General features: G+C 38.6%; 1 protein-coding gene across 1 annotated transcript; it reads left to right on the top strand.

The window, feature by feature from the left end:
* The first annotated feature begins 1,416 nt into the window (after positions 1–1,416).
* On the top strand, positions 1,417–25,006 carry LRRC58 (leucine rich repeat containing 58). Its single transcript, XM_023214322.3, has 4 exons — positions 1,417–2,042; positions 14,427–14,555; positions 15,240–15,517; positions 18,529–25,006. Exons 1-4 carry the CDS (start codon positions 1,543–1,545, stop codon positions 18,735–18,737), a joined length of 1,116 nt encoding a protein of 371 aa, XP_023070090.2. The 5' UTR covers positions 1,417–1,542; the 3' UTR covers positions 18,738–25,006.
* The last annotated feature ends 830 nt before the right edge of the window (positions 25,007–25,836 follow it).

Here is a 25,836-nt window from a genome sequence, read left to right as displayed (position 1 = left end):
CATGAGCCATGGCACCTGGCCAACTCTTATTTCTGAATTATGTTTGCATCCTTTCTTTTTCCCATTTTACATTACATTCTTATCACTTTTTAAACTCCCAGATAAATATTTTAAAGCAAAAAAACCTATTATTTTAAATATTTGTAATTTTCAGATATTAGGACTACTGTTAGAATGCTGGCTTGACCCAAAATAAGGTCTGTTCTTAAAAGGCCTCTTTCAAAACATATGACTCATCAGTTTTACAAAACATTCCACCATCGGGTTAAACATACAAAGTACGTCCTTCTATAATTACAACTCAATCAGAAATTACAGTTTGACTGCAGAGTAAAGGCATAGTTTCTCATACAGATAAATGGCAAGAAAAAAACGACTTTCCTCTTTTTCAAAGGAGGAAAGCAATTTAATGTCGTTGGTTATACATGACCACTTAACTTTCTTATGTATAAGCTTTGTTAAAAAAAAAAAAGCTAAGCATTTCTTCTCATTTCTATTCATAACTTTTCAAAATCATAAAAAGTAATTTCAGAAGATTGAGTTTGGGACAAGGATGAAAAATATGTTAATTAGAATTACTAAATTAGTACCAGATCAGGATTTTCCCAAACTGTAGTTTTGACCTGCAGTACAAACTCAATGCTTTCTGAGTTTTTAAACTAACTCATTAATTTGAGCTATCTCAAGTCATGGATCCCCCTCCACGACTTCCAACTTCACTCCTAGACACAACTTAGACCAAAAACCACGTATGTGCTTCTGTAATTAAAACCGGCAAAACGTCCTTACTTGATATACATTTATGCTTTAAAAAAGAAAAAAATAATTCTGTGGGGCAAGTAGTGCAGGTATTACCCATATTTTATGCATGGGGCAACTGAAATCAAATCCCTGCCCTAGGCTATTTAACAGCGGAACCCCCAGTAAGGATCGGAGGTTCTGATGTCTAGTCCAGCTGCTTTCACACTTCGAAGTCGGTTTTGTTAATTCTCGGACTTTAAATTCCTGGGGTTTTCTGTAATGGACATAAATCATCACTAAATTACTGTGTGCTCACAGAGTCCTGCAGACACTGGCACCACTTTTAAACTGAAAAACAAGCGGGGGGCGGGGAGGGGGCACGTGACGCGCGAACCCTCAAGGCCAGATAACCGAACATCCTTGAGCTGTTGCCGAGGCAGTCTTGGAGCCCTGGAATAGGTCACCAGGCTCCAGCGACTAAAGCGCGGCCGCCGAAACCCGACCCGGCTCTGATGACAATTTGGCAGCCTCTGGGTCTCGGCCTCAGCTCCGCGCAGCCCACGCTACGCTCTCGCCACTCCGCGCCCCGCGCCTCGTGAGGCGGAGCCCGTCCCGGAGCGGCGCGCGCACCCTAGGGCCTCGCGTCGCGTGACTCGGCCGAAGCGCGCAGGGTTAGCGCCGGCCCGCGCCACTTCCGACTCAGCTCTTAGTTCAGGTTCCGGGGCGCCGCGGAGCTGCCGGCCTGTGGACGGCGTGCGGCGCTCTGGGGAATCCAGCGCCAAGCGCCGTGTGGTGGCTAGGATGGAGGAGGCCGGAGCGTCGGTGGTCACGGCTGGGGAGGCCGAACTGAACTGGTCCCGCCTCAGCGTGTCCACCGAGACGCTGGAGTCTGAGCTGGAAGCGCGGGGCGAAGAGCGGCGCGGCGCGCGGGAGGCACTGCTGCGACTGCTGCTGCCTCACAATCGTCTGGTGTCGCTGCCGCGGGCGCTGGGCAGCGGCTTTCCGCACCTACAGCTGCTGGACGTGAGCGGCAACGCGTTGACCGCGCTCGGCCCGGAGCTGCTCGCGCTGCGCGGCCTGCGCACGCTGCTGGCCAAAAACAACCGGCTCGGCGGGCCCAGTGCGCTGCCCAAGGGCCTGGCCCAGTCGCCGCTCTGCCGCAGCCTCCAGGTACTCAACCTCAGCGGCAACTGTTTCCAGGAGGTGCCTGCCTCGCTCTTAGAGCTGCGTGCGCTGCAGACCCTGAGCCTGGGCGGCAACCAGCTGCAAAGCATCCCGGCTGAGATCGAGAACTTGCAGAGGTGAGCGGGTGTGTGCCGAAGGGTGGGGAGGCCTCGGGCGGTGTCCGGGAACCCTGGGGCGCCGGGCCTGGGCGCCTCACGTTTGTCACGTAACTATTTCCAAGTTTTGTCTTTAACTGTGCGGTAGTGAGTTCTGCCCAACCATCTTAGCAAGTTTTTGTAAATATCTAGCATGATCGCTTGTGTGACCGTTTGGTATGTTGTGTTTGGCCTATGCGGATTCTCGAGGCATTTTTTCTGTCTTCCTTATTGAATCTGGGGCGTGATCGGAACTGAGTGGGAACTCAAAACAGATGTAAATCAGAGGTTGTCACTTCTTTGCTCAAAAGTCTTCCGTGGTTTTCCATCTCTGTAGATCAAAGTACATGCCTTTGAGCATGGCATACAAGGTGCTCTGAGCTGACCCTTGCTTTCCACTACATTTGCAGCTTCGTCTTCTCTGTGGCAGTACCAACTACCATTTGTGGAGTTCAGTGACCTATCCATTTTCCCCATAGAGAAAGCAGCTTGGAGTTGCTGGTAGGCACTCAGTATGTGTTGAATGGATGCAGTGCCTCTGTACACTTGCTGTTTCCCTTGCTTGGAATGTTTCCTTCACCTGGCAAACGCCTATCATCCTTCAAAAGCGATCTCAAGTTATCATCTCTGTGATTCCTTTTTTACTACTCCCTGCACAAAAAAGTACAGCCTATACTATACTTTCTCTGTGCTTCATTCGTCCTGCCGTTGCATTTACCTTACTGGATATAATTCCTTGTTTACAGGAATTATCTGCTTCGCCTACTAGATTATGTAGTAAGTATGTTAAATTTAACTTTAGGAGGAAGCAGAGAAACAGGATAATAAAAGTGTCCGGTGGGGGAGTGGGAAATAGAGCGAAATGTATTGTACAAAATGAAAAAGAGGTATTTTCCATCTGTAAGATATTTTCACACTTTATTGTATTTTCAGAGATAATAGAATGTTAAAGGTAGAAGGGACCTCAGAGTTAAGTGTAGCAAAAGAATATTGGCCTGGGAAAAAAGAACTCTTGGTGCCTCAGCCTTAGGCAAGTCACTTGTATCCTAACTGTAGCATATCCTAACTGTAGCTTTCTAATCTATAAAATGAAGCATTTGGGTAAGATGTCTCTTTGTTTACTCTTAAATAGATATTTACTGAATACCTGCCCTGTGTCAGGCACTGTCCCAAGTATTGGGGATACAATGGTGAACATGATCCAGGAGACAGACATTAAACAACTAACTGTGAACCTCATTATTTAATTACAGTGGTTATGAGTTCTATGAAGACCTACAGAATGCCTTGAGACAAAATGACAGAGGCACATGGGAAAGCCCGGAGGCAAGGAGGGTAACTACTAAAATTCTGAAAGAAGGACATTGTACTGGGAAGTGAGCAAGAGGGAAAGTGGCAAATATAAATTCAGGCAAGTCAGCCCATGTCAGGTCTTGAAGGCTACGATAAAGTTTGGATTTTATTCTAAGTGCACGTGAGAGAGTTTTAAGCATGTGTCTTGTTGCTGTGCAGGAATGGAGTGAGGAGAGGGTGAAGAGATAGAGATTTTGAGGGCTGGTTTGAAGGAGGTCATTGTAGTAGGATGAGAGATGATGGTAGCTTATACCAGGGTGATACTAGGGTAAATGATAAGAAATGGAAGATATGGAGAAAAGGTTAGAGGTAAAATTGATAGCCCTTGGTTCCTTCTAATTTTAATGTTACATAATTCCAGCTTTGGAATTTTCTTAATATACTAACAGGAACCTAGGGAAAGTATTATTTCCATCGTATGGAGAGAAAAGTAGGCAAAAATCCCATTTATTTAATACTTACAATGCAGTAGATCCTGTCATAGGTGCTAAATATGCTTTTTAATTCTCACAATGATCCCATGAGATAATGTGCTCCCATTTTTCAGAGGCAGAAACTGAGGCTCAGAGAAATTAAGTCACAAGATTACAAGGCTAGTAAGGGTTGGAACTGTATTTGACCTCTGTGGTCTATGACTCCAGACCCTTGAATTCTGCACAGTGGCAGAGTACTAGAACCTGAATCTTTGTCGAGGGGTTGGAGGGTCGTGGGTGTTTTTTTTTTGTTTTGTTTTGTTTTTGTTTTTTGTTTTTTTTTGAGGCGTAGTTTCAGTCTGTTGCCCAGGCTGGAGTGCAGTGGCATGATCTGGGCTCACTGTAATCTCTGCTTCCTGGGTTCAAGTGATTCTCTTGCCTCCGCCTCCCAAGTATCTGCGACTACAGGAGCGTGCCATCACGCCAGCTAATTTTTGTATTTTTAGTAGAGACAGTTTCACCATATTGGCCAGGCTGTTCTCAAAATTCTGACTTCAAGTGATCCACCCATCTGCCTCTCAAAGTGTTGGGATTACAGGTGTGAGCCACTGCACCCACCCTAGAACTTGAATCTTTGGACTTCTGTACTGTTGGATTTGTGATCAGGAGGATTTGTCAGTGTCATTCACGTAGTTGACTGATTTTCTGACTCAGTTTTCTGGGCTAGCAACTGTGCTATCTGTGTTTATTGTTCATTGTGTCTTTGACTCCAGTAATGTCTGATATCTTTAACGTCACTGTTTTCATTTTTCAGTTGCATGCTTTATTTCTCTTTACTGCTAAGAATTGGTAAAGGTTTAGGCTATGCTCCAAATATAAACTCTGATTGAGTGTAGGTTAAAAGGGTTGTGTAGAAATATACTCTGAGCTCGAAAAAGCCTTGGCAATGACCCAATTCGTCCCCTTCTATTTACAGATGAGGAGACTGAGATTTATTATCAGTGACTTTGCTTGAGGCCAGATAGTGACAAGTAAGAGTTATGTGGTTCAGCCCTCAAACACTGCTAACTATTCACTACTAATATGATGCATTAAAGCTTCAAAAATGTAGAGGTGGAGGTTTAGTCTCTTAAACTACCTGTCCAAGAACACCATCTTCTCCTAGAAAATCTGTGGATTCTCTAGACTTCATTGGTTACCCTGATTTATATTGTATACTATGTATGCCATGCTGCTTTGTAAACCAGATCTAGTGTTTTGGCACATTAAGAAGATACGTGTCCTCTGTAAGAGCAATTATTAAAATAGTACAGACTATATAATCCATGAAAACTCCCCCACTCCTTCCACTCTTCATCATTTGAGGCAAGAATAACAAATGAATACTCATGGCTAAATTGGTGTCATTGACCTCTCCAGATTTAGCAGGGTATCTATGTTTTCTATATCCTATCGATTCTTTCCCCTAGTGGCAAAATCTTTTTTTTTTTTTTTTTTAACATTTTCTGAAGGATCACTTTCAAAGTATAACAAGTAGATATTGAAAATCTTACTTATTTTTATGATTAACTTCATTCTCCTGGAGTAAATTAGGCTATCAGTGTGAACCATGCAGTTGTGGATGTAGATACTTTCCATCAAAATGTGTTTAATCTTCAGCAAATAAATATAATTGTTTGGCTATAGTATATATAGGCAAATTTGTTTTTGTTACATAATGCTGAAAAAGTAGGTATAATTCATATTTTGACTTATTTTTCTGAATCATACCTTTTATTCTTCTCAGCTTAGACATTAATTGAAGAAGAGCTTAATAGCTTATCACTCAATGGCCAATAGACTTTATTTAAGTAAACAAAACTTCAGGATTGTTTGGCAAATCCAGTATGCTAGATATTTGGAGAGTAGGTTTGAGCACAACTGAGTTTCATTGGTACTCTTCTACAATCTTTTCTTCTTAAGTAATGCCTTCCTTTTTCTGTTCATGATGCTTCTCACCATCTGTTTGATGTGGTTTTGAAAGATTGAAATAGGAAGGTGTGACAAAACGAAAGCTAAAAGTTAATGCTCTGGAATGTTTTGAAGTTAGTGTACAATAGGTTGATATCTTAGGAAAGAGAGAGATGACTCAGCCAGATGATAGAATGCAGTAAAGTTTAAATGAAAACACTTTTCCACATTTAGAGTCACATACTGAGGTTTTCACTGGCTCTCAACATCATCCCTCTGACTTTTTTTATTGCCTTAATTTGGGGCAAGTATCAAGAGATGATGCATCTGGGATGGGGGAGGGATAGCATTAGGATATATACCTAATGTAAATGACGAGTTAATGGGCACAGCACACCATTATGGCACATGTATACATATGTAACAAACCTACATGTTGTGCACATGTACCCTAGAACTTAAAGTATAAAAAAAAAAAAAAAGAGATGATGCATCTATTTGTGTGTCTACTTTTGAACATATAGGTACCTTAAAATCCTGTGGTGTTAGTATTTGAAAATCATTTACTACAAAGATGCTACTTCAAGAAAACATTCTTTATCTACAGATATTCTTATCTTTCTGCTTCTTTTCCTTTCTGTTTTCTACCTCTTTGTACTTTCCTATCTTACTTTAAGTCCATCTCTCTTTAACCAACCATATAAGATAGGATTAATGTATATTTTTATTTTTTTGTTTTTTGGGTTTTTGTTGTTGTTGTTTATTTGGTTGTTTTTTGTTGTTGTTGTTGTTTCTCTCTTTTTTTTTTTTTTAGAGTCAGAGTCTCACCCTGTCCACCAAGCTGGAGTGCAGTGGCGCAACCTCACCCACTGCAGCCTCTGCCTCCCAGGTTCAAGTGATTCTCCTGCCTCAGCCTCCCAGGTAGCTGGGATTACAGGCACCTGCCACTACACCCGGCTAATTTTGTTTTGTTTTGTTTTGTTTTTAGTAGAGACGGGGTTTCACCATGTTGGCCAGGCTGGTCTCGAACTCCTGACCTCAAGAGATCTGCCTGCCTCAACTTCCAAAAGTGCTGGGATTAGAGACGTGAACCATTGTGCCCAGCTTAATGTATATTTTTGTGATGTTCGGTGTCATTTTTATTTGATTGGAGAAGCAGAAAGCATTTTCTAATTTTACCTGTGCTAGCCTGTTTTTTTCAGTGGGTCATTGTACTTCATAGAGAAAAGGCATCCACTGCAGTATCCCTAAGGATTGGAAATGTGACTTATTTTTCAAGAGACAATTTTAAGGTCAATACATTAATGCTAAACAGGAAAGGAATAATTCGTTCCATAAATTCAGTGAGTACTTTTCTTGTTTTCTGTATTCCTCAAGTACTGAAAGAATAGAATTGTTCCAACCCTAATTAACAGAGTTGCAGTGTTGATAACCACAAGAACTTAAACCCTACAGTTTTGCTACAAATTCAACAACAGTTTCCTTTCTTCTTACAGAAAAGTGTATTTGGAAACAGTAGAGTATGTTACAGAAATTTGATTCCCACAAATCATCAAAAGGTGTCAAGTCCCTAGAAATTTGGAAATTATTTGAGTTAGAAAGTAAAAAATAAGCCTGAAACTGTAAATTTAATATGATGGTTATGTAATTTGATTAGTGTTATTCATCAGTTGCAAAAGAGAATTTCAGTAATTGCAAAATCATGGCTTCAGTTACATTTTAGAACATCAAATCCTTTTCTGCCAAAGTTAAGGTAACTACTAATGTTTGGCATCCTTTCCCTCTGCCTTCCCCGTCCACTTCCAAAGCATTGAAAGAAGACATTGAGTAGCAAAAGCATTGAAAGAAGACATTGAGTAGCAAATAACCACCAGAGACTAGTTTTTCTTGGTTCCTGACTGTCTTAATAAGTTCAGGCTACTATAAGAAGACATAAACTGAGTGACTTATAAACAACACAAATTTATGTATCACCGTTCTGGAGGCTGGGAATTCCAAGATCAAGGTGGTGGCAGATTTGATGTCTGGTGAGGGCTTTCTTCCTGGTTCATAGACTGCAGTCTTCTGACTGTGGCCTCACATAGTTATGGGATCTCTGGGGTGTTGATTTTTCTGGCCGGAAACCTCTGTGGCCATGGCACTTTTGCCCAAGTTCTTGTCCTACATCCGGAAAGAATGAGATACACAGACAAGTGAAGGGTGAAGAAGAGTATTATTTGGTGTTAGAACAGCTCAGAGGAGTGAGTAGCTCCTCTCTGTAGGCAGGCCGTCCCTTCAAGTGTTCACCTCTCAGCAGAGAAGAGGCGCGGGAGAGGGTGGCCCCTCTCCTCAGGCAAGTCATTTGAATGTCTCTGCATGTCTCTGAAGCTCTCAGCAGAGAGGGCAGTTCCTCTCTCCTGACAGGTCGTCTCTGCAGTGCTCAGCTGAGAGGATACTTCTCTCTGCAGTTGGTCACCCCATCCCATCTTCTCTCTGTTCTCTTCCTCTTCTGCCCTGTTCTGGCTGAGCCCAGGGCTTTTGTGTACCTCAGAGGGGAGAAAGTACATGCTGATTAGTCCATGGGTGACCATGGGTGGGCGGGAAGAGGCACCAGGAGTCCCCACGCCTGTCTGCCCAACTGGCAGCTTGGCCACCAGCCTTCAGGCCCTCCCTGGCCCAAAGGTGGGGCCTTACTGGGGACCCACCCTCTTCTGCCCAGGAATCAGTCTGCATCCTGCTGCCATTCATGGCACCCCTGGCTCAGGCCCAGCTCCCACTCCCATCTTGGAGCAGGGGCTGGAGAGAGGCCAGGCAGCCGGAGAAGACACCCTTTAGTCTGCAGGGATGAGGGGGGGATCCTTCCTGGGGCCCCCAAGGGGGCAGGCTGCAGAGATACCCAGCTCCTGCACCTGGGAGGACAGCTGCAGCTGCTCGCAGGAAGGCAGATTCTGCCTGCTCCTAGCCCTCCCCCAAGAGCACAGGGAGGCTCGGATCCACAGCTGCAGTTTAGGTGGCTGTAGCCCCACCCAGGAGGGCGGGGCTTCTCCCTGCTCTGTAGAGCAGGAGGCCTGAGTCTGCAGCTGCAGGTTGGGCTGCCACAGTTGCACAGTTGGCAGGTCGCCCCCCAACTCCATGGAATGTGCAGCCCCAGCTGTGCCTCCCTGCTACATCAACATGATGGAGAGAGGAAGCAAGTTCCCTTGGGACTCTTTGAAGGACACTAATCCTATTAATGAGGGCTCCACCCTCTTGACCTTATCTAATCCTTTAGTTACCACCCAAAGACCCCACTTTTTAAATACCCTAACATTAAGGAGTTAGGGTTTCAACATGAATTTTGGGAGGGCACAGGCATTCAATCCATAATACTGACCTAAGCAAATAGAAAGGATAACATTTACACTTGCCCTCAGACTCACTCTTCCTTTTTTTCACTTTTTTCTTTTCTCCCTCTCTAAACTATATTGCAAGTTATTATTTAGCTAGCAAATCCTTTGTAAAAAGAACTTTGAAGTTTGCTCAGTTTTTTTCCCTCATAGTCTTCTCATTGAAATAGTTCCTTTTCCAGGAACCTAGTAGTTTCTGTTATTTGAACTCCAAATATTCTATTCCATTCTGTTCTGTTCTATTCTATTCGAGTAGCTATCGTCATTGAAAAATAGGGATATCTGAGTAACTGGTCAGTAACTTATGCCATACTTGGTAGAATTTTTAAAACCCTGCTTAGGAACGTTTTTCACCAATGCTTAAGCACTTGCAGTAGGAGAATTCAATTTTGTAACCAGTTGACTTTTGCTGCAAGATAATCTTAGAAAGAAAATAACATAAAATCAAAGTTATCAGCTTACTTTTTCTAAACATTTTAAGTCTAAAGAGGGAAATGGAATTTTGAAAAGCTTTACATGATCAGAAATGTGTTTTTTTTGAAGTGTCATTAATACATATATGTGTTTGTTTGTTTGTTTGAGACACAGTCTCACTTTGTCACCCAGGCTGGAGTGCAGTGGTGCGACCTCAGCTCACTGCAACCTCTGCCTCCCAGATTCAAGTGATTCTCCTGCCTCAGCCTCCTGAGTAGCTGGGATTACAGGTGCCTACCACCTCGCCTGGCTAATTTTTTTTTTGTTTTTTGTTTTTTGTTTTGAGTAGAGATGGTATTTTACCAGTTAGCCAAGCTGGTCTCGAACTCCTGACCTCAAGTAATCTGCCTGCCTCAGCCTCCCAAAGTGCTGGGATTAGGTGTAAGCCACCGCACCTGGCCTAATGTATTTTTTAAAAAGGCAAAATGTTTGATTCAAGTTGGCATTTTGAATAACCACACATCAAGGAAGGCTGAGATTATGAAAGACAGAAAAATTATATTTGAGAAAATATCTGTAATAAGGCAATCTGCAACAAATTTTTAAGTACATTTACTAATTACAGAGAGATAAAGGAAGGAACTTCATCAGTGAAGCAAGAATAGGGAGTTTTAAAACTGACAATTAGGAAAACCGCAATTGGAGTTTCTAGAAATGAAAAAATATAATTATTAACTAACTAACTAGACTAAAAGGTGAACAGAAGACAGCTGAAGAATAAATCCATAAGCTGAATGATTTTACTGAGTTATTTTCCTGGAATTCAGCTTAAAGAGATAAAGAAATAAAAAGTATGAAAGAAATATTAAGACATAGAGGATAGATCCTGAAGTTAAAACTGCTAAGAGCAGCTGGGTGCGGTGGCCCATGCCTGTAATCCCAGCACTTTGGGAGGCTGAGGCAGGCAGATCGTGAGGTCAGGAGTTTGAGACCAGCTTGGCCAACATGGTGAAACCCTGTCTCTACTAAAAATACAAAAATTAGCCAGGCCTGGTGGCAGGCGCCTGTAATCCCAACTACTCGGGAGGCTGACGCGGGAGAATTGCTTGAACCCGGGAGGCAGAGGTTGCAGTGAGTCGAGATCGTGCCACTGCACTCTAGCCTAGGTGACAGAGCAAGACTCCATCTCAAAAAATAAAAAGAAAAAAATAATAAAAGATAAACTGCCAAGAGCAATTCTAGAAAGACAATGTGTGAAGTAATAGTGACTGAAATTTCCCACAAAGAAAGGGAGCTCTCTATACTGATATCTTAACATATCATAGTAAAACTTTAGAACATTAAAGATGAATAAGAAAAAATCCTTACTCCTATTGAAGAAAGAAAAAATAAAAGATTACCTAGAAAGGAACAATAGTAATATTGGCTGTAATAAGATAATGGAGCAGCATCTTCGTAGTGCCGAGGAAAAGTAACTGCCAACCTAGAATTTTATGCCCAGCTAAACTATTACTCAAGAGTGAGGGAAAAAATTAAAATGCCAGAGACAAAGGACTCAAAGATTAACAACCGTGAGTTCTTGCTGAAAGAACTTCTAAAGGGTGCACTCCAAGAAAAACCTTAAAAGAAATAAGCCTCCAAAAAAAAAAAAAAAAGATTAACAAATTGGTAAAAACATATTGATAAATCTGAATCAATTACTGATTGGAAATAAAATAAATTGGTAGAAAATCAGGGTAGAACTGATTCTAGAAGATGATATGAAGAGAAGGACAGAAGAGAGCATGGGTATGTGTTTGAGAGTGAGAGAGAGTACAAAGAAAATTGAAGGGGGTAACTCCTAGCAAAATAGAAATAGCATATACAGTTCAAAACAGTAGAAGTAGAGGGAAAAGAACAAAAAGAAACTTGAGGAGCACAATAAGAAGCAGAACTAAAGGGTAAAAGTATGTGGAGATGCACCATGATAATAGAAAACACAAGTCTGAACATCAATCATCAAGTTATGCTCCATTTATAAAGATTTACACTTAAAATAAAAATACACCAATAAGTTATAAAGAAAGGGATAGGAAATGATGTACCAGGCAAATCTGTCATTTCTCATCTGAAGTACTGGATTAGGCTCCAATCTGCTTTTCCTCCTTCTACTCCTGCCCACAGTGCCCCCCTAACCACTTCTCCAGTTGTTTGTCACTCAAAAGCCAAAGTGATCCTTCTAAAAAGTCAAGTTAAATGACTAGGCTTTGTTCAGAACTGTTTTTTCAAAATGCTCTTACAGAGGCCCAAAGCGCATTCTGTGATGTGGCCTTCCTAGGCTACCTCTCTGATCTCTTTGATGACCACAGTCCCACCTCAGTCACTCTGATCTACTCGTCTACTCAAACTGGCTGTGTTGCTGTTTCACAACACACCAATCACTTTTCCATTGGGATTTGTACTCAGTCATTTCATTTAGATCTCGTTCAGATGTCATCTCCTAAGAGAAACTTTTTCTGACCACCCTCTCTAGAGTGTCACTTCTATCACTATCTGATTGTTCCCCCTTTTACTTTGTGACACTGAAAACTATCTGGCATAATAGACATGTTATTGATTTATTGTCTGTCTTCTAACTAAAATATAAACTTATTCAAGTCAAGAACTTGAACTTATTTGCATTCTATTCCCTAGAATGGTGCCTGGCACATTGTAGGTGTTAGTTCATATTTGTTAACTGGGCATTTTATATGATAGATAATATTATTCCATTTTTAAAAGGAAGAAACTGCAAGATTAAGTAACTGGTCCAAATTTTTATACTGGTAAGTTGTGGAGCTGGGATTGAATGAAATAAATACCAATAAAAATAAAACTAGTAAGCAGTGTTGATAATCAGAGGACATAGATTTCAGGGCAAAATGTATTTAAAAGAACAAATAGAGGCCGGGCACGGTGAATCACGCCTGTAATCCCAGCACTTTGGGAGGCTGAGATGAGCAGATCACCTAAGGTCAGGAATTCGAGACCAGCCTGGCTAACATGGCGAAACCCCGTCTCTACTAAAAATACAAAAATTAGTCAGGCGTGGTGAAAATTAGTCAGGTGTGGTGGCAGGGACCTGTAATCCCAGCTCCTCGAGAGGCTGAGGCAGGAGAATTGCTTGACCTAACTTGGGAGACGGAGGTTGCAGTGAGCTGAGATCATGCCAGTGCTATCCAGCCTGGGCGACAGAGTGAGAGTCTGTCTCAAAAAAAAAAAAAAAAAAGAACAAATAGAAATGCTTCATATGAATTAAGGCTCACTTCAGGAAGTTTTTAGCAGTCATGAGCTTGAATGTATCTGTAGTATAATTTCTGTATATTAATGGGAAAGAAAGCAAAGATTGACAGGACTCTAAGGGAAGAAGGAAAATCATGTTTATAGTAGGAGACTAACCACCAGAGCAAGAAGGCAAAATAATAAGAGAAAAAAATTTGCTCAGTTAAGAGCTCAATCATAATAGCTACATGTTCTTTTTGTACGTATAATACATGAATGAAAATAGACCATGCTCGAGGCCACAAAGGAACAAAGTTATGCAGAATATGTGTATTTAACAACAGCAGAGCTCCCAACAAATCAGTGAGATAAAGCTGTATAATTCATGAGAAAAATAGGTAAATGATATGAATAGGTAATTCTCTAAAGATATACAAATGTCTAAAACTATAAAAAGATGCTAAACTTCACTAATAGTTAGGGACCTACAGATTTGCGATTAAAAACACAGAATGGTACCGTTTTTTATACCATCAAATAGTAAATAAATAAATAAATGCTGGTGATAATACTAGGTGTTGGCAAAGTTGTAGGTTAAGGAGTGCTCTTAAATGCCAATTATGGATTTGTAAATAGCCATGACTGCACAAGGTAACTTGGCTTTATCTGTTAAAATTACACCTTATATTCTAAAATCTGCCACTTCACAGGCAATTCAATGTGTATATATACATATATATACACACACACACACACGCACATATATAGAACTGATGCTGCTACCCCCTGCAAAAATCTTTTGAAGGAAGCCTTTCAACAGTAATCATCAACGAGTACTTTTTTTCTATTTTTGGTGCAATATATGCCATGTCTAAAATGTTAACCTATTGTTAGAAAACAGTATAATTACCTGGAACTTTGATTTTATAGTAGTGGGCAATTTACACAGCCTCTGAAGTATGTAATTGCTATAATAAAAGCAAAGAAGAAATGTAGAGACTTCATAGTTTTAAAGACTGTTCAAAAACAAGGTAGTGGTTTTCCCGTTGCCTGTCAGGACATCAATCAAATCCAAGCATATTAGCATAGAATTCAGGGTTCTTGTAATTTGGTCTCTCTACAACCTTAATCTTTGATCCCTCAAGATGAATTCTCTTCTATTAAAAGGTATATTAACTGTGCCTAACAAGCCCTCTGCTCCAACCTGAAGTGTACTCTTTCTTCTCATCTAAATGGGCTAAGTCCATAGCCCAGCTGAAGTCACAGCCCTTTGGGGAAGCCTATTCCATTCAGAACTACTGTGGCCTTTTAAAAACTTTTATCTTCCTTTTCATTCAACTCCTGATGCCATTTATGGTTTGTCCTCTTATTTTGGTATTGTAATGCCTATTTTTGGCCTTGTTTTGTGTTTCATTGTAAAGTTATCTAACATTGGTCTGTCTCGTCTGCTTAGCTATAGTATAAGCTCCCGGAAAATTGCATTGTTTCTCTAGAGACTGGATAGCACATAGCAAATCTTAAGTAAAACATTTGCTGAATGAATAGGTGAAACGTGTTTATTGTAGTAGACACAATGAGGTATCTTTTTCAACTTTATTAACTTTTTTGGTTTTGTTCATTTATTTTTGCAGTTTAGAGTGCTTATATCTTGGAGGAAATTTCATTAAAGAAATCCCACCAGAATTAGGAAATCTGCCTTCTCTGAATTACTTGGTATTATGTGACAACAAAATCCAAAGTGTACCTCCTCAGCTTTCACAGTGAGTAGTTCCAGGCATTTGTATATACACAGACATCTGTGCTTAGTAATTATTGTCTTGCATTCACTCACATGTTTTATATGTAAAAAAGAATTAGATATTCTCAAAGTAAGTGATACATGTTAATTATAGTTCTGAGGTTTGCTGCGAGCTGGGTTTTTTAAATTTCACTTTTAAATGCTCTGGTTTATTCCTCAAAATATTTATTCAGTCTATTTTCTGTAATCAAAGAATTGAGCATTAGCATATATTTCCCTAGGTTTTATGGGACTTTTAGTGATTTTATATTTGATATGAAACATTTATATCCTAATTAGGCTTTATAATGTGAAGGATCTTAATTTCTGTTGCATTTGAAATCTTTCCTTTTTTAGTTATCTGAATGAAAAAGCGTGCCCACTGCCCACCCCCAATCTTCAAATCTAGCTTTTATAGCAGTTAGCACATCAGAACACTCTCTAAGTATTCTAAATTCACCAAGATTCCAAGGACAAAAGTCCTTCATGACATTTACAAATCTGCACTTTGATCTAGTTTCAGCACCTTTTTGTTTTACTTCAGTTGACCCTAATATTAATTGCTCATTCTTAAGGGGAAATCAAGTTCTGTATACACACATATATTCAATATTTTTGATAGTTATGTTGCTTACTGCCATTGGTTTTTATACTGCATTTATTCTAGGTTGCATTCACTTCGTTCCCTAAGTCTTCACAATAACTTGCTGACGTATCTGCCACGAGAGATCCTCAACCTTATTCATTTGGAAGAGTTGAGTTTACGAGGAAATCCATTGGTTGTTCGTTTTGTTAGAGATCTAACCTATGATCCTCCAACTCTCCTGGAATTAGCTGCACGGACCATTAAGATCCGAAATATTTCCTACACTCCCTATGATCTTCCTGGGAATCTTCTTAGATACTTGGGTTCAGCCAGCAATTGCCCAAACCCAAAGTGTGGAGGTAAGTTAATTCAGTATTCATGTTTCCCACTTATTTAGCTCTTTTTAAAATTAATTAAGTCTGTCAGACAAAAGCTGTCTCTATTTCTGTTCCCTTTATTTTTTCACTCATTTATGAGAAAGACATTTCACTCTGGATTTTTTTTAAGAATTATTTTTCATAATATTTTAGGATTCATACATAAGGAACATACCCAGGAAGTCTCATCCTGTCTTGTCACAAGATAATAAATCAAGATGGTAAAATGAGAGGAAACTCAAGGAAGTATAAACAGTTCTAATTGTTTAAAAACTGTTTCGAAAATGTTTGGACACCTTTTATATTTATTTGAAGGATATTTTCTTAGACTCACCATTCCCTGTATCAGATTTAATAGGGTATGATTCAAGATGTATAAGAATGGGCTGAATGTGTGCCAGTTACAGATAGTACACAAAACTTTATGTTACTTTAAGTCCATGGTTCAAAATGTCTTGAGTTCAGAGCATTTGGAGAGAATTATGCAAATGATATAAGGCAGAGTCAGGTAAGTATCCCAAGGAATTCAAAATGCTTCTAGAAATCAAAGGAGGGGGAGAGTACACTTTATTAGATCTGGAAACAATGAGCTAATTATTGAGGTATGAATTAGATTTTGACAGGGTAAGATTGAGGATAGGAAATTTTTCAGATGGAGAATACAAAGTGGAGACGGAAGAGTATGGGGCAGACTGTTGGATGAGTAGTAATTTGCCCCAAATGTAAGGTTAGGGGAGTAATGAGAGTGGAAAGCTACGTTGAGTCCAGGTTGTGAAGAGCCTGAAGTGCCAGGGTGTGTGGGTGAGAATTACTGACTGATAGTAGGTCATTTTTTATGTTGGCTCCTTCATAAAAGACTACTTTTAAAAAATCCAGTAGGTACTGAGGAAATGCTGTATAATGATGTTCAAAACCAGGTGAGACTTTCTCTGGCAGTCCGATGTTGTCTTGAAGCTATTACAACATTAAAAGGGAGAAAATTATCAAATTATTCAAAGATTGTTAAAAGATAAAAAAGACACTTTGAGTTTAAAAAAGATAATGCTCTGGGTCATTTCTGGCCACCCACTCTTAGAAGTAGAGATTGCAGCACTGTGCCAAGTTCAAAGTGCTTACACTTTTCTCTGTGATTCTCCATTCCTGAATTCGCTTTCACAGTGACAGAGGAAAACACATAGGGCAGCATTCACACCAGACCCTCAGGCCTGAAAGTCTCAATCTCTTTGAATTCATGCTTTTCTGGAAATGGACCTCTACAGGAATTCTCTTTTCTCTCTTAAATATTTCCTTAATGACTTCTTTAGTATACTAGTGTGCCATTTATCCTAAGAACAAAAATGCTTTCAAAATTACCAGCTTAAGGCCGAGTGTGGTGGCTCGTGCCTGTCCGTAATTCCATCACTTTGGGAGGCTGAGGCAGGAGGATCTCCTAAGCCCAGGAGTTTGAGACCAGCCTAGGCAGCATAACGAGACCCCGTCTCTACAAAAAATAGAAACATTAGTTGGGCATAGTGGCATGTACCTGTGGTCCCAGCTACTCAGGAGGCTAAGGTAAGAGGACGGCGTGGGTCTAGGAATTCAAGGCTCCCATGAGCTGTGATCATGTCACTGCACTCTAGCCTGGGTGACAGAGTGGAACCCTGTCTCTTAAAAAAAAAAAAAATTATCAGTTTAAAATTTGAGATAATCTGTTAGACATTTTCCCCCTCAAATTTGTTAGTTATTAAACTAACTTAAAAGTACTTTTATATTCTCAGAGATATTTTTCTCTTTGTGTAATCTGAAATCTTGTAAATCACAAGATAGTATTATACTGCTTTAGTTCATCATACCTCCCATAATGCTTTATTTTATTTCTTTCATCTGTTTTCCAGAAGCTAACACATTTTGGGGGATTTATTATCGGTTTTCGATTGACCACCTTACTGAATGTATCTCCTTTCCTAAATCATCCCAAGTAATATACCACAAATTTCCCCTTTTTTATATTTACTACAAGATCAGAAAACTACATGGTTAGTTGAGATACCAGGAAAAAAATAGAAGTAGAATTCATTGTTTTTCCTTTGCTTGGACCACATCTTTTAATTTTGGTCCCTTATGTGATAAACACAGAGTATTTGGTGCCAGAAGAAACTTAGGCAGAGTATAGAGCTTGAGATTCCTCTCCAGAGAGGGGATTGGACCAAAATTCTAGATGTTCTGGTTATACTGCAACCATTATGACAGTCTTTGTCTGTTAGATATTTGCAGTATCATTTTAAGGACCAACTAGAATCCAGAGGCACAGCAACATCTGCTTTCCTCTCGGCTCTAGCTCTGTTTTTACTTAACTGAAGGGCCACAGTCGAGGAGCACTAACCTAGGAATCAAAAGGGCCAGATATTACTTTCAGTTTACCTGAAGGTGTGTAATTGTATGAGAATCAAGTGAGATCATCAGTGAAACAGATCTGAGGCCTGAAGATTTACAGTCTTTGGAAATGTAAAATGGCATTTTATTTCTTTCAATTTTGCCTTCCCAGTACATAAGAACAGGAGTACCAAAAGTCATCCCCTTTCTGAAAAGTTTTTGTATACTAATTCTTTAAGATAATTATTAAAGGACTTTTTATGTTGTTTTGTTTTAGTCTGTGACTGTAGGGTAGTACCAAGGGGGTGGCTTGGGTAATAGAGAAAAGGCACCTCAGGTATCCTAAAATCTCCATCAGCCATTGCCCCAAGTCTCCCAGAGAAAAGAAGCTAAATACACAGTGTCCTTTCTGTACCTGCTCCCTTTAAGATAAATTTCCTGGTTACCTCTTTACACCCAGATTCTACCTTTAAGACCTTCCAGGAGGCTTGTAGACAGCTATACGAGCAAGTACTATATCTGCTTAAGATTCATAACAGAAAATGATATATGACGTTTCTCCAGAATACTGGAGAAAGGGCTGAAAAAGAAATTGGTTCCTTGCTTTGTAATGATTACTTTGTATTCCTTTTTCTCTTTAGGAGTCTACTTTGACTGCTGTGTCAGACAAATTAAATTTGTGGACTTCTGTGGGAAGTATCGCCTCCCACTGATGCACTACTTGTGTTCCCCAGAATGCTCTTCCCCTTGCAGTTCTGCCTCTCACAGCTCCACATCCCAGAGTGAATCTGACTCAGAAGATGAAGCTAGTGTTGCTGCACGCAGAATGCAGAAAGTTCTTCTTGGTTGAATAGGAGTGCACACTGGTGTGAAATACTTTAAAAACTGAGCAAAGGTGGTTAGATAAGAAAATAGAGCTTGAAGTTCACTAGAAACCTCATCTTCATCTTAAGTGTTCATGAAAGAGTCTGGGATGATATAAAACATTTTGTGTTTCATCTACCCATTCAGCAGGAATGAGTCCAGTCCCATGTTTAGATTCTTTTAACATAATTTATTGTGAATGATAGTTCCACATTTGGCTGATGGTTTGCAGTTTTCACTCAAGTTTTGCCTGAATCACAAAGCAGAATGGTACCTTTTGAAGAGCAGTTCTACAATAAACCATAAGTAGTATACCTTTTGGCAGTTGAGATGGAGAAAGTGAGAAATAATCAAAGCTATAATTGCCAGAGTTGCCCTTGGGTTTAGGTAGAACACTATATACCATATATACTATATGTGCGATATATATATGTATTATATGCCATAAACAGGATTCACCCTCCCTTTTTTATTGCCCGTATGTCTGGATTAGTTCAGAGAAGCTCACAAATGGTTACATAGGACGTAAACCTTTCTGACAAACTAACTGGTGACATAAGGCATATAACGGTTAAGTGGGATCTTAAAACTTTTTCGTTCTTTTCATTTGTTCTATAGGATTGCTATTAACCTTATGTAATCTAGCAATGATTGTTATAGTGCCTTAATCCAGCAAGGATATAAAAATGTATTCAAGAAATAATACCAGAGCAACATATAACCTGACATACCATGCAGAACATTTTAAAATATTCTTTAGCAGAACTAGGTAAATAACTGTATATCTGATATCCATGGCCCTCTTAATTTTTTTTTTGTTTAAATGTGCACTCATCCCTTATAAGCACATTACTTTTATACTTAATGGTAGGCCATAGTCTTGATCAATCTGTTCATCATAAGACAGAGTAAGAATTTTTAACAAAAAATTCTAAAAGAGATATAAGCTAGGAAAGCTTCTTTAGGGAAAAAATATGACTCTTGCCCATGTCACGTACTGGACCATCTTTCTCTACTTTTTAAAGAAAAACTAATAAAACTAGAAAAACATCACAACAAGCCAAACAAAAATGGGGAAAAGGTGTCATTGTCCTTATACCTAATAAAACAGTTTCCAGAGCTACTTTAACTATGGAAGCATTTTCAAAAATAAAGTATTAATAAAATAGAAAAAACTTATTAATATATCCTTAATGTATAGCAGGAAAATAGTTTCACAAATTAATTGCTATTAGAAATTACCAAATTTTTAACTAGTTTAACATGCAATACAAATTGAATTTTAAGTACAATATAAGTTGATATAAAGTAAATGCTTACTGGTAATCATTAAATAACTAATAACATCACTTGTTAAATGTTAAACATGCAGTAAGAAATGTCAAATATACAGGTCAGATAGGCGTTAGAACATCAGGTGATACCTTTTCTGATTTCTGGCATTCATGGCACAGCATTTCTTAAAAGCAGATTGTTGTATAATAACATATACATGTATTAGAGTTTTTTTCATATATATATATATTTTTTATTTTAGAAGAAACTAGCATAATTCAGGATTTATGTGTTTATTTGTATATTAATTCATGAAACATGAGAGTTTCATGAACTGCAGATGTGAAACGCTGCTATAGAATGAATCCCTTCACCTTTACCCTGTTATAATGTAGTAAGATTTTGTTTACCTTTTGATTGATAAATTTTCTGTGTCTATAGAAGTAATCTAATATGTTCCTACTGGCTAGAAGAGTAATACATGGGTGATTATATCATAAAATAGAGGCATAAAGTCTTTGCTTACTTCTCCATGTGAGCCACAGCAAACTGCAGAGTGTACAATTATGAAAGGTAAAGATGACTTAGACTGTGCCTAAGTGACAAATGTAAAATGTTTTGTAAATAAGTGACTTAGCTAAGATACATAAGATATTTTCATAGAAAATCACGTATTCATAGTAAAATACTCAAATTGATAGGACCAATTTTTTTTGGCCTGAATGCTTATGCCTACTTCCTAATCAATTACCAGCTTGACTTGAGCAACTGCTTGAGTAGTCTTCTAAGAGTTAGTCTTCGTAAAATAAATGGATAGGTATGTAAATACATAATCTTACGTAGCCTTTCCAACTTCCTAGAAAGAAGGTCTACTGCTTCATCTTTTACAGATGTAAATAGGTCCAACCAGAGAGTTTCTGGCCTTTGCATATAAGAATATAGATGTATATCACAGTATTATTTCAACAAAATGTTATGGTTCTATGTATAGTTGAAAAATCTATGATCAGTGTACCGTTGTCTTTTGGTAATTTTTAATGAAGTATATACATTTAGCTGTCGGTTTTATCTTTCATAAGTCTTTGACCTAACGTTTTATAAGAGCAGCTAATAATTTCTAAGATTCTCCCTGTTTCTTTATCCTACCTTTCCTTTTCTCGTAACTGATTAGGGAAATTAACCACAAGTCAGATACAAGGGACTTGATAATCTAGAAACCAGATAATCAGCTCCCAAGTCATATAGCTAACTATGTATTTAAAATAACAGTCTGTCGCTTTAGTTCCTAAGTCATATACTTATGTTTAATTACAATAAATAATCTTTAATTGGGGTTTTTAAAAGACAGAATTAGCGAAGTCTGATTTTTATAATGAAATAAGTTTTTGACATTGCTCTACTTGGACAATTTTAGTGACCAAATCTACAGATAAAACTGCTTAAGCATAACATTAACATATTTAGAATGGCATTCTTCAATGCTAGTATTTTAAATTGGAATTAGTACACTGTGCGTTCTTAGTAGTCTTTATCCCTAGAATCAATTGTCTCAGCATCACCAAACTGAGTTGGTGAAATAAGTGCTAAGATTCTGGGCAATAGGAAGATTAGTGAATGTGATACATGGATTCCAGGGTGCCAGGGATTGGCTGACTAATATTAAGGACCAGCTGGCCAGGGTCCTCAGTATTCTAATATTTGAGTAGTGGAGGTAAATCCAAAGGCGACTGGTCATATTTTACTTCTGAGTGTGTGCTGAAGTGTCTTTTGTTCAAAAATTCTTGATATTTAGGACTTCAGGTTACCACATTTAAAAGTAAAGACTTGGCTGGACACAGTGGCACACACCTGTAATCTTAGCACTTTGGGAGGCTGAAGTGGGTGGATCATATGCAGTCAGGAATTTGAGACCAGCCTGACCAGCATGGTGAAACCTCATCTTTACTAAAAATACAAAAATTAGCCGGGCATGGTGACGCATGCCCATAGTCCCAGCTAACTCTGGAGGCTAATGCAAGAGAATCACTTGAACTTGGAAGACAGAGGTTGCAGTGATCTGAGATCACTCTGCTGCACTCCAGCCTGGGTGAGAGTGAGACTCTGTCTCAAACAAACAAAAAACAAGATTTGCATTGTAAATTGTACCTCAATTTGAGAAGTTTTTGTGTTTGTGTAAATAAAAGTAAAAAGGAATCCACAATAATGTTTTGTAATAGTGCACACCAGTTTTACCAGATTTTGTAACTATCAGATTTAAACAAAAAAAGAGAAGAAAGAGGCTGATTGCTGGAGTGTTTTAGAAGCCACAGGGCTAGAAGAGAAGTCACCACACACCTAGGGACAGTCCTAGGCCAAGAAAGCCCTTTAAAGTAATAGTGAATTGTTTTAAAATGAAGTTATTGAGTGGCCTACTGACTACCATCCAAAAACCTTTATCACCAAATTTGTTCAGTGTTTGCTATTGGGAGATCATCCATATCCCTCCATAATTAAGGGCCAGCAAGTAATAGGATCTTCTTAAAGCCAACCTTGCTGTTCCCAAAGGGAGAAAGTAATATGTCATTAACCTGGAATTGTGGTATAACAGGTAGCCTTGGTTAATGTTTTACCTTTTCACTATGTAAAAAAGAAAAAACAGTAAGCAAATAGTGCAAATAAAACTTGACCTTTTAAAGCATTTTAGCAGTTGCTATTTATGTAAAAAGTTAATGGTTATTATTCCTAAATTTTCATAAGACCCTTGGTAGACAAAACTATCAGTTTTAGTATGTATATATAAGGTTAGTTAAGCTGCATTTAGTTAGGAACATTTAGTTTTTACCTAAATGATTCTTTTTTTATCCAAAAGTAGAGATTTTATTATGTCATTATAAATATTACTCTCCATTTAGTCCAAAATAGTGGGCTTTTTAAGTTGTGCCAGGTACTTAACAATAGTAAAAGCTACTGTATAGATTTTTATGCAGTGTGACCTATAAGGCATAGTTCTGATTCCTTCTATATTGAATGTCCCTGTTTCCATATTAAGTGTTATGCCCTGTATAACATTAATGAATTTAATAGTGTACAATTTGGGGCCAGGCGTGGTGGCTCACACCTGTAATCCTGGCACTTTGGGAGGCAGAGGCAGGCAGATCACCTGAAGTCAGGAGTTTGAGATCAGCCTGGCCAACATGGCAAAATCATGTCTCTACTAAAAATACAAAAATTAGCCGGGTGTGGTGGCGCATGCCTCTAGTCACAGCTACTCAGGAGCCTGAGGCAGGAGAATTGCTTGAACCCAGGAGGCGGAGGTTGCGGTGAGCCAAGATTGCGCCATTGCACTCCAGCCTGGGTGACAGAGCAAGACTCGATATCCAAAAAAAATAAAAAATAAAAAATTATGTGCAATTTTGTATTTTCATAGTCATATCTTTTTAAAGGTATCAGTGATTTCAGTTGTGGTCAGGAAGTATGTGCCTTAAATCCTCTACTCTAGACCCAAAGTTTGGAGATCTATATTATTTGATAAGTTGTTTGTGACAACATTGTTACCTTTTTCATTTGACTTGAGGGAAAAAGACTGTGATCCTGAAAGATTCCTTCTCATAAAATGGCCTAATGTGTATCAGTCTAGGATTTCTGGGGAGGGAACCTCTACCATGCATTCTGTCCCAGAATGTCAAAGCCATAAGAATCAGTGTCCCCTGAAAGAAAATCACTGAAAAGATACGTTCTCTTATATATTATTTTAAAAATTTATCTGGTGCCACCAAAGAATGACAGCAGTTTCCAACCAACTTCATATTTATAGCATCATATGAAGATACTGTAAGGCTTAGCATATTTTGCCACTGGTTTTCTTTGTAATATAGGTTGAAAGTGAGACATGTTTGAATACTTTTGTATGTGAATATCTCCCATTCTTTTTCTATCTCCCTTGGTCTATATTTACTAGTAATTGTTACTAAAAAAACAGTTCACTAATGAACTCTTTATATTATTGAACACTCATAGGGCAATATTGATTTGGGTGCTACCAGACTTTTACCTAACATTAGTCTTTCTCAATAGTTGTTGTAAAGGACAGTATTCAGTCTAGTAAATATTAAAGTGTATTATATTAGTTTAATGAAGGTTATTTATATACTGTCATACCACAAAACTATGGTGGAAAGAGCATCTGCATTCACCAGAATGTACTTGTTCCTTTGACTGTCAATAAATTGGATAAGACTTTTTTATTGTAAGTTCCAGCTATTGGTAGATGTGGGGATAAGATTGACATTGCTGTTCAGTATTGCAAAAACGACTAAATTGGTTAATTATGTCTACCACTTATGTTTAAGAGAATCCTTTCACTAACTTAAATTGTTAACATTGTGATATTGAGAAAGAATATTAACCTAAACAGTCACTTCACAACAATCATGTAAAGACGTGTGTGCTTGCAGTTGAGGTTTTTTTGCATTTCTGAGCCCACTTTGTATTCATGAGAAACAAACATAACGGGAGAAAAGTTTTTAATAACCAGCATTGTAAGTTTTTGTAAAGTTTGGGATGTCAAAGTATTAATGAAGGATACTGAAAACATACTTTTACTTTGGTCAAATTACTTTTTATGATCTGATTTCTTAATTTTCTGTATTTGAAATCTTGCAAATTTGGAGTATCTACATCTATAGATAAATAGATAACTAAAACTTAATGGTAGAAATAAGTGTAATTCAGCAACATGATTCAACAGTTTTTATTTTTAGGATAAGTTACCGTTTATTATATTAATATCAAATTTGTGTATTGCCTTGTAATGCTAAATGTTCTTAAAAGAATATTTGCGCTACTTCAGTTCTACCACCTACTTTCCCCTCCCCCAGGACATACAAAAGATCTTATATTAGCCAATCCTCTGTGTGAATTTTGCCATATCAAGCATTGTGCCTTATTTTAATAAAACTGTTTTGTTGAAATCCATTTCTATATTAAAGTCTCTATATTGTTGATATTTGCCTGATTACGTGTTATATCATTGAATACATACATTAAGTATGTACTAACATTGACTCTGTGTTCTAGATGCAATGGATAAGATAAATTAGACTTGTCTACTAGTCTTCCTTCTGCTTCCACAGTCTCAATAGACTTACGGATGCATGCTCTAATAAGAAATTGGTGAGATCATCCTGCTAAGGCCAGTTATTTCTTGCATTTAGTACAGAATCACACAGTCTTAACCCAGAGTAATATAGTTCTAACTGAGCACATTGACGTAGCACTTCATATCAGTATTTTATAGTGCCATTATTTTGGTGACATTAGAACACCTAACATTTTTCTAGATTCCAGGATATGGAAAAATGCTGTGGTTATGAGTTGGTGTAAATAGAGTGGATAGCAAGGACATGTACTTTGTAAAATAGCTAATGTTTCAAATGTGCTAAGATGGAAGAAACTCAGCATTTCCCTGGTTAATACATAGGATGGTTTGGCTGTGCCACCACCCAAATCTCATCTTGAATTGTAGCTTCCATAATCCCACATGTGGTGGGAGGGACCCAGTGGGAGGTAATGAATCATGGGGTGGGTTTTCCCATGCTATTCTTGTATGGTGAAGAAGTCTCATGAGACCTGATGGTTGTAAAAAGGGCAGTTCTCCAGCACAAGCCTGCTGCCACATAAGACATGCCTTTCCTCCTCCTCTGCTTTCCACCGTGATTGTGAGGCCTCCCCAGCCATGTGGAACTGTGAGTCCATGAAACCTCTTTTTCTTTATAAATTACTCAGTCTTGGGTATTTCTTCATAGCAGTATGAAAATGGACTAACACAGATG

Source organism: Piliocolobus tephrosceles, chromosome 2, assembly GCF_002776525.5.
Source record: "Piliocolobus tephrosceles isolate RC106 chromosome 2, ASM277652v3, whole genome shotgun sequence".
NCBI lineage: Eukaryota > Metazoa > Chordata > Mammalia > Primates > Cercopithecidae > Piliocolobus > Piliocolobus tephrosceles.
The sequence above is the reverse complement of the archived record's forward strand: the minus strand, read 5'-3'. Positions and strand labels throughout refer to the sequence as shown.

Excerpts from the sequence above, each read along its gene's own strand:
- LRRC58 (XM_023214322.3), top strand. The coding sequence starts at position 1,543 with ATGGAGGAGGCCGGAGCGTCGGTGGTCACGGCTGGGGAGGCCGAACTG. Across the intron at positions 14,556-15,239 it reads GTACCTCCTCAGCTTTCACA|GTTGCATTCACTTCGTTCCC; the intron begins GTGAGTAGTTCC and ends CATTTATTCTAG. Across the intron at positions 15,518-18,528 it reads CCCAAACCCAAAGTGTGGAG|GAGTCTACTTTGACTGCTGT; the intron begins GTAAGTTAATTC and ends TTTTCTCTTTAG.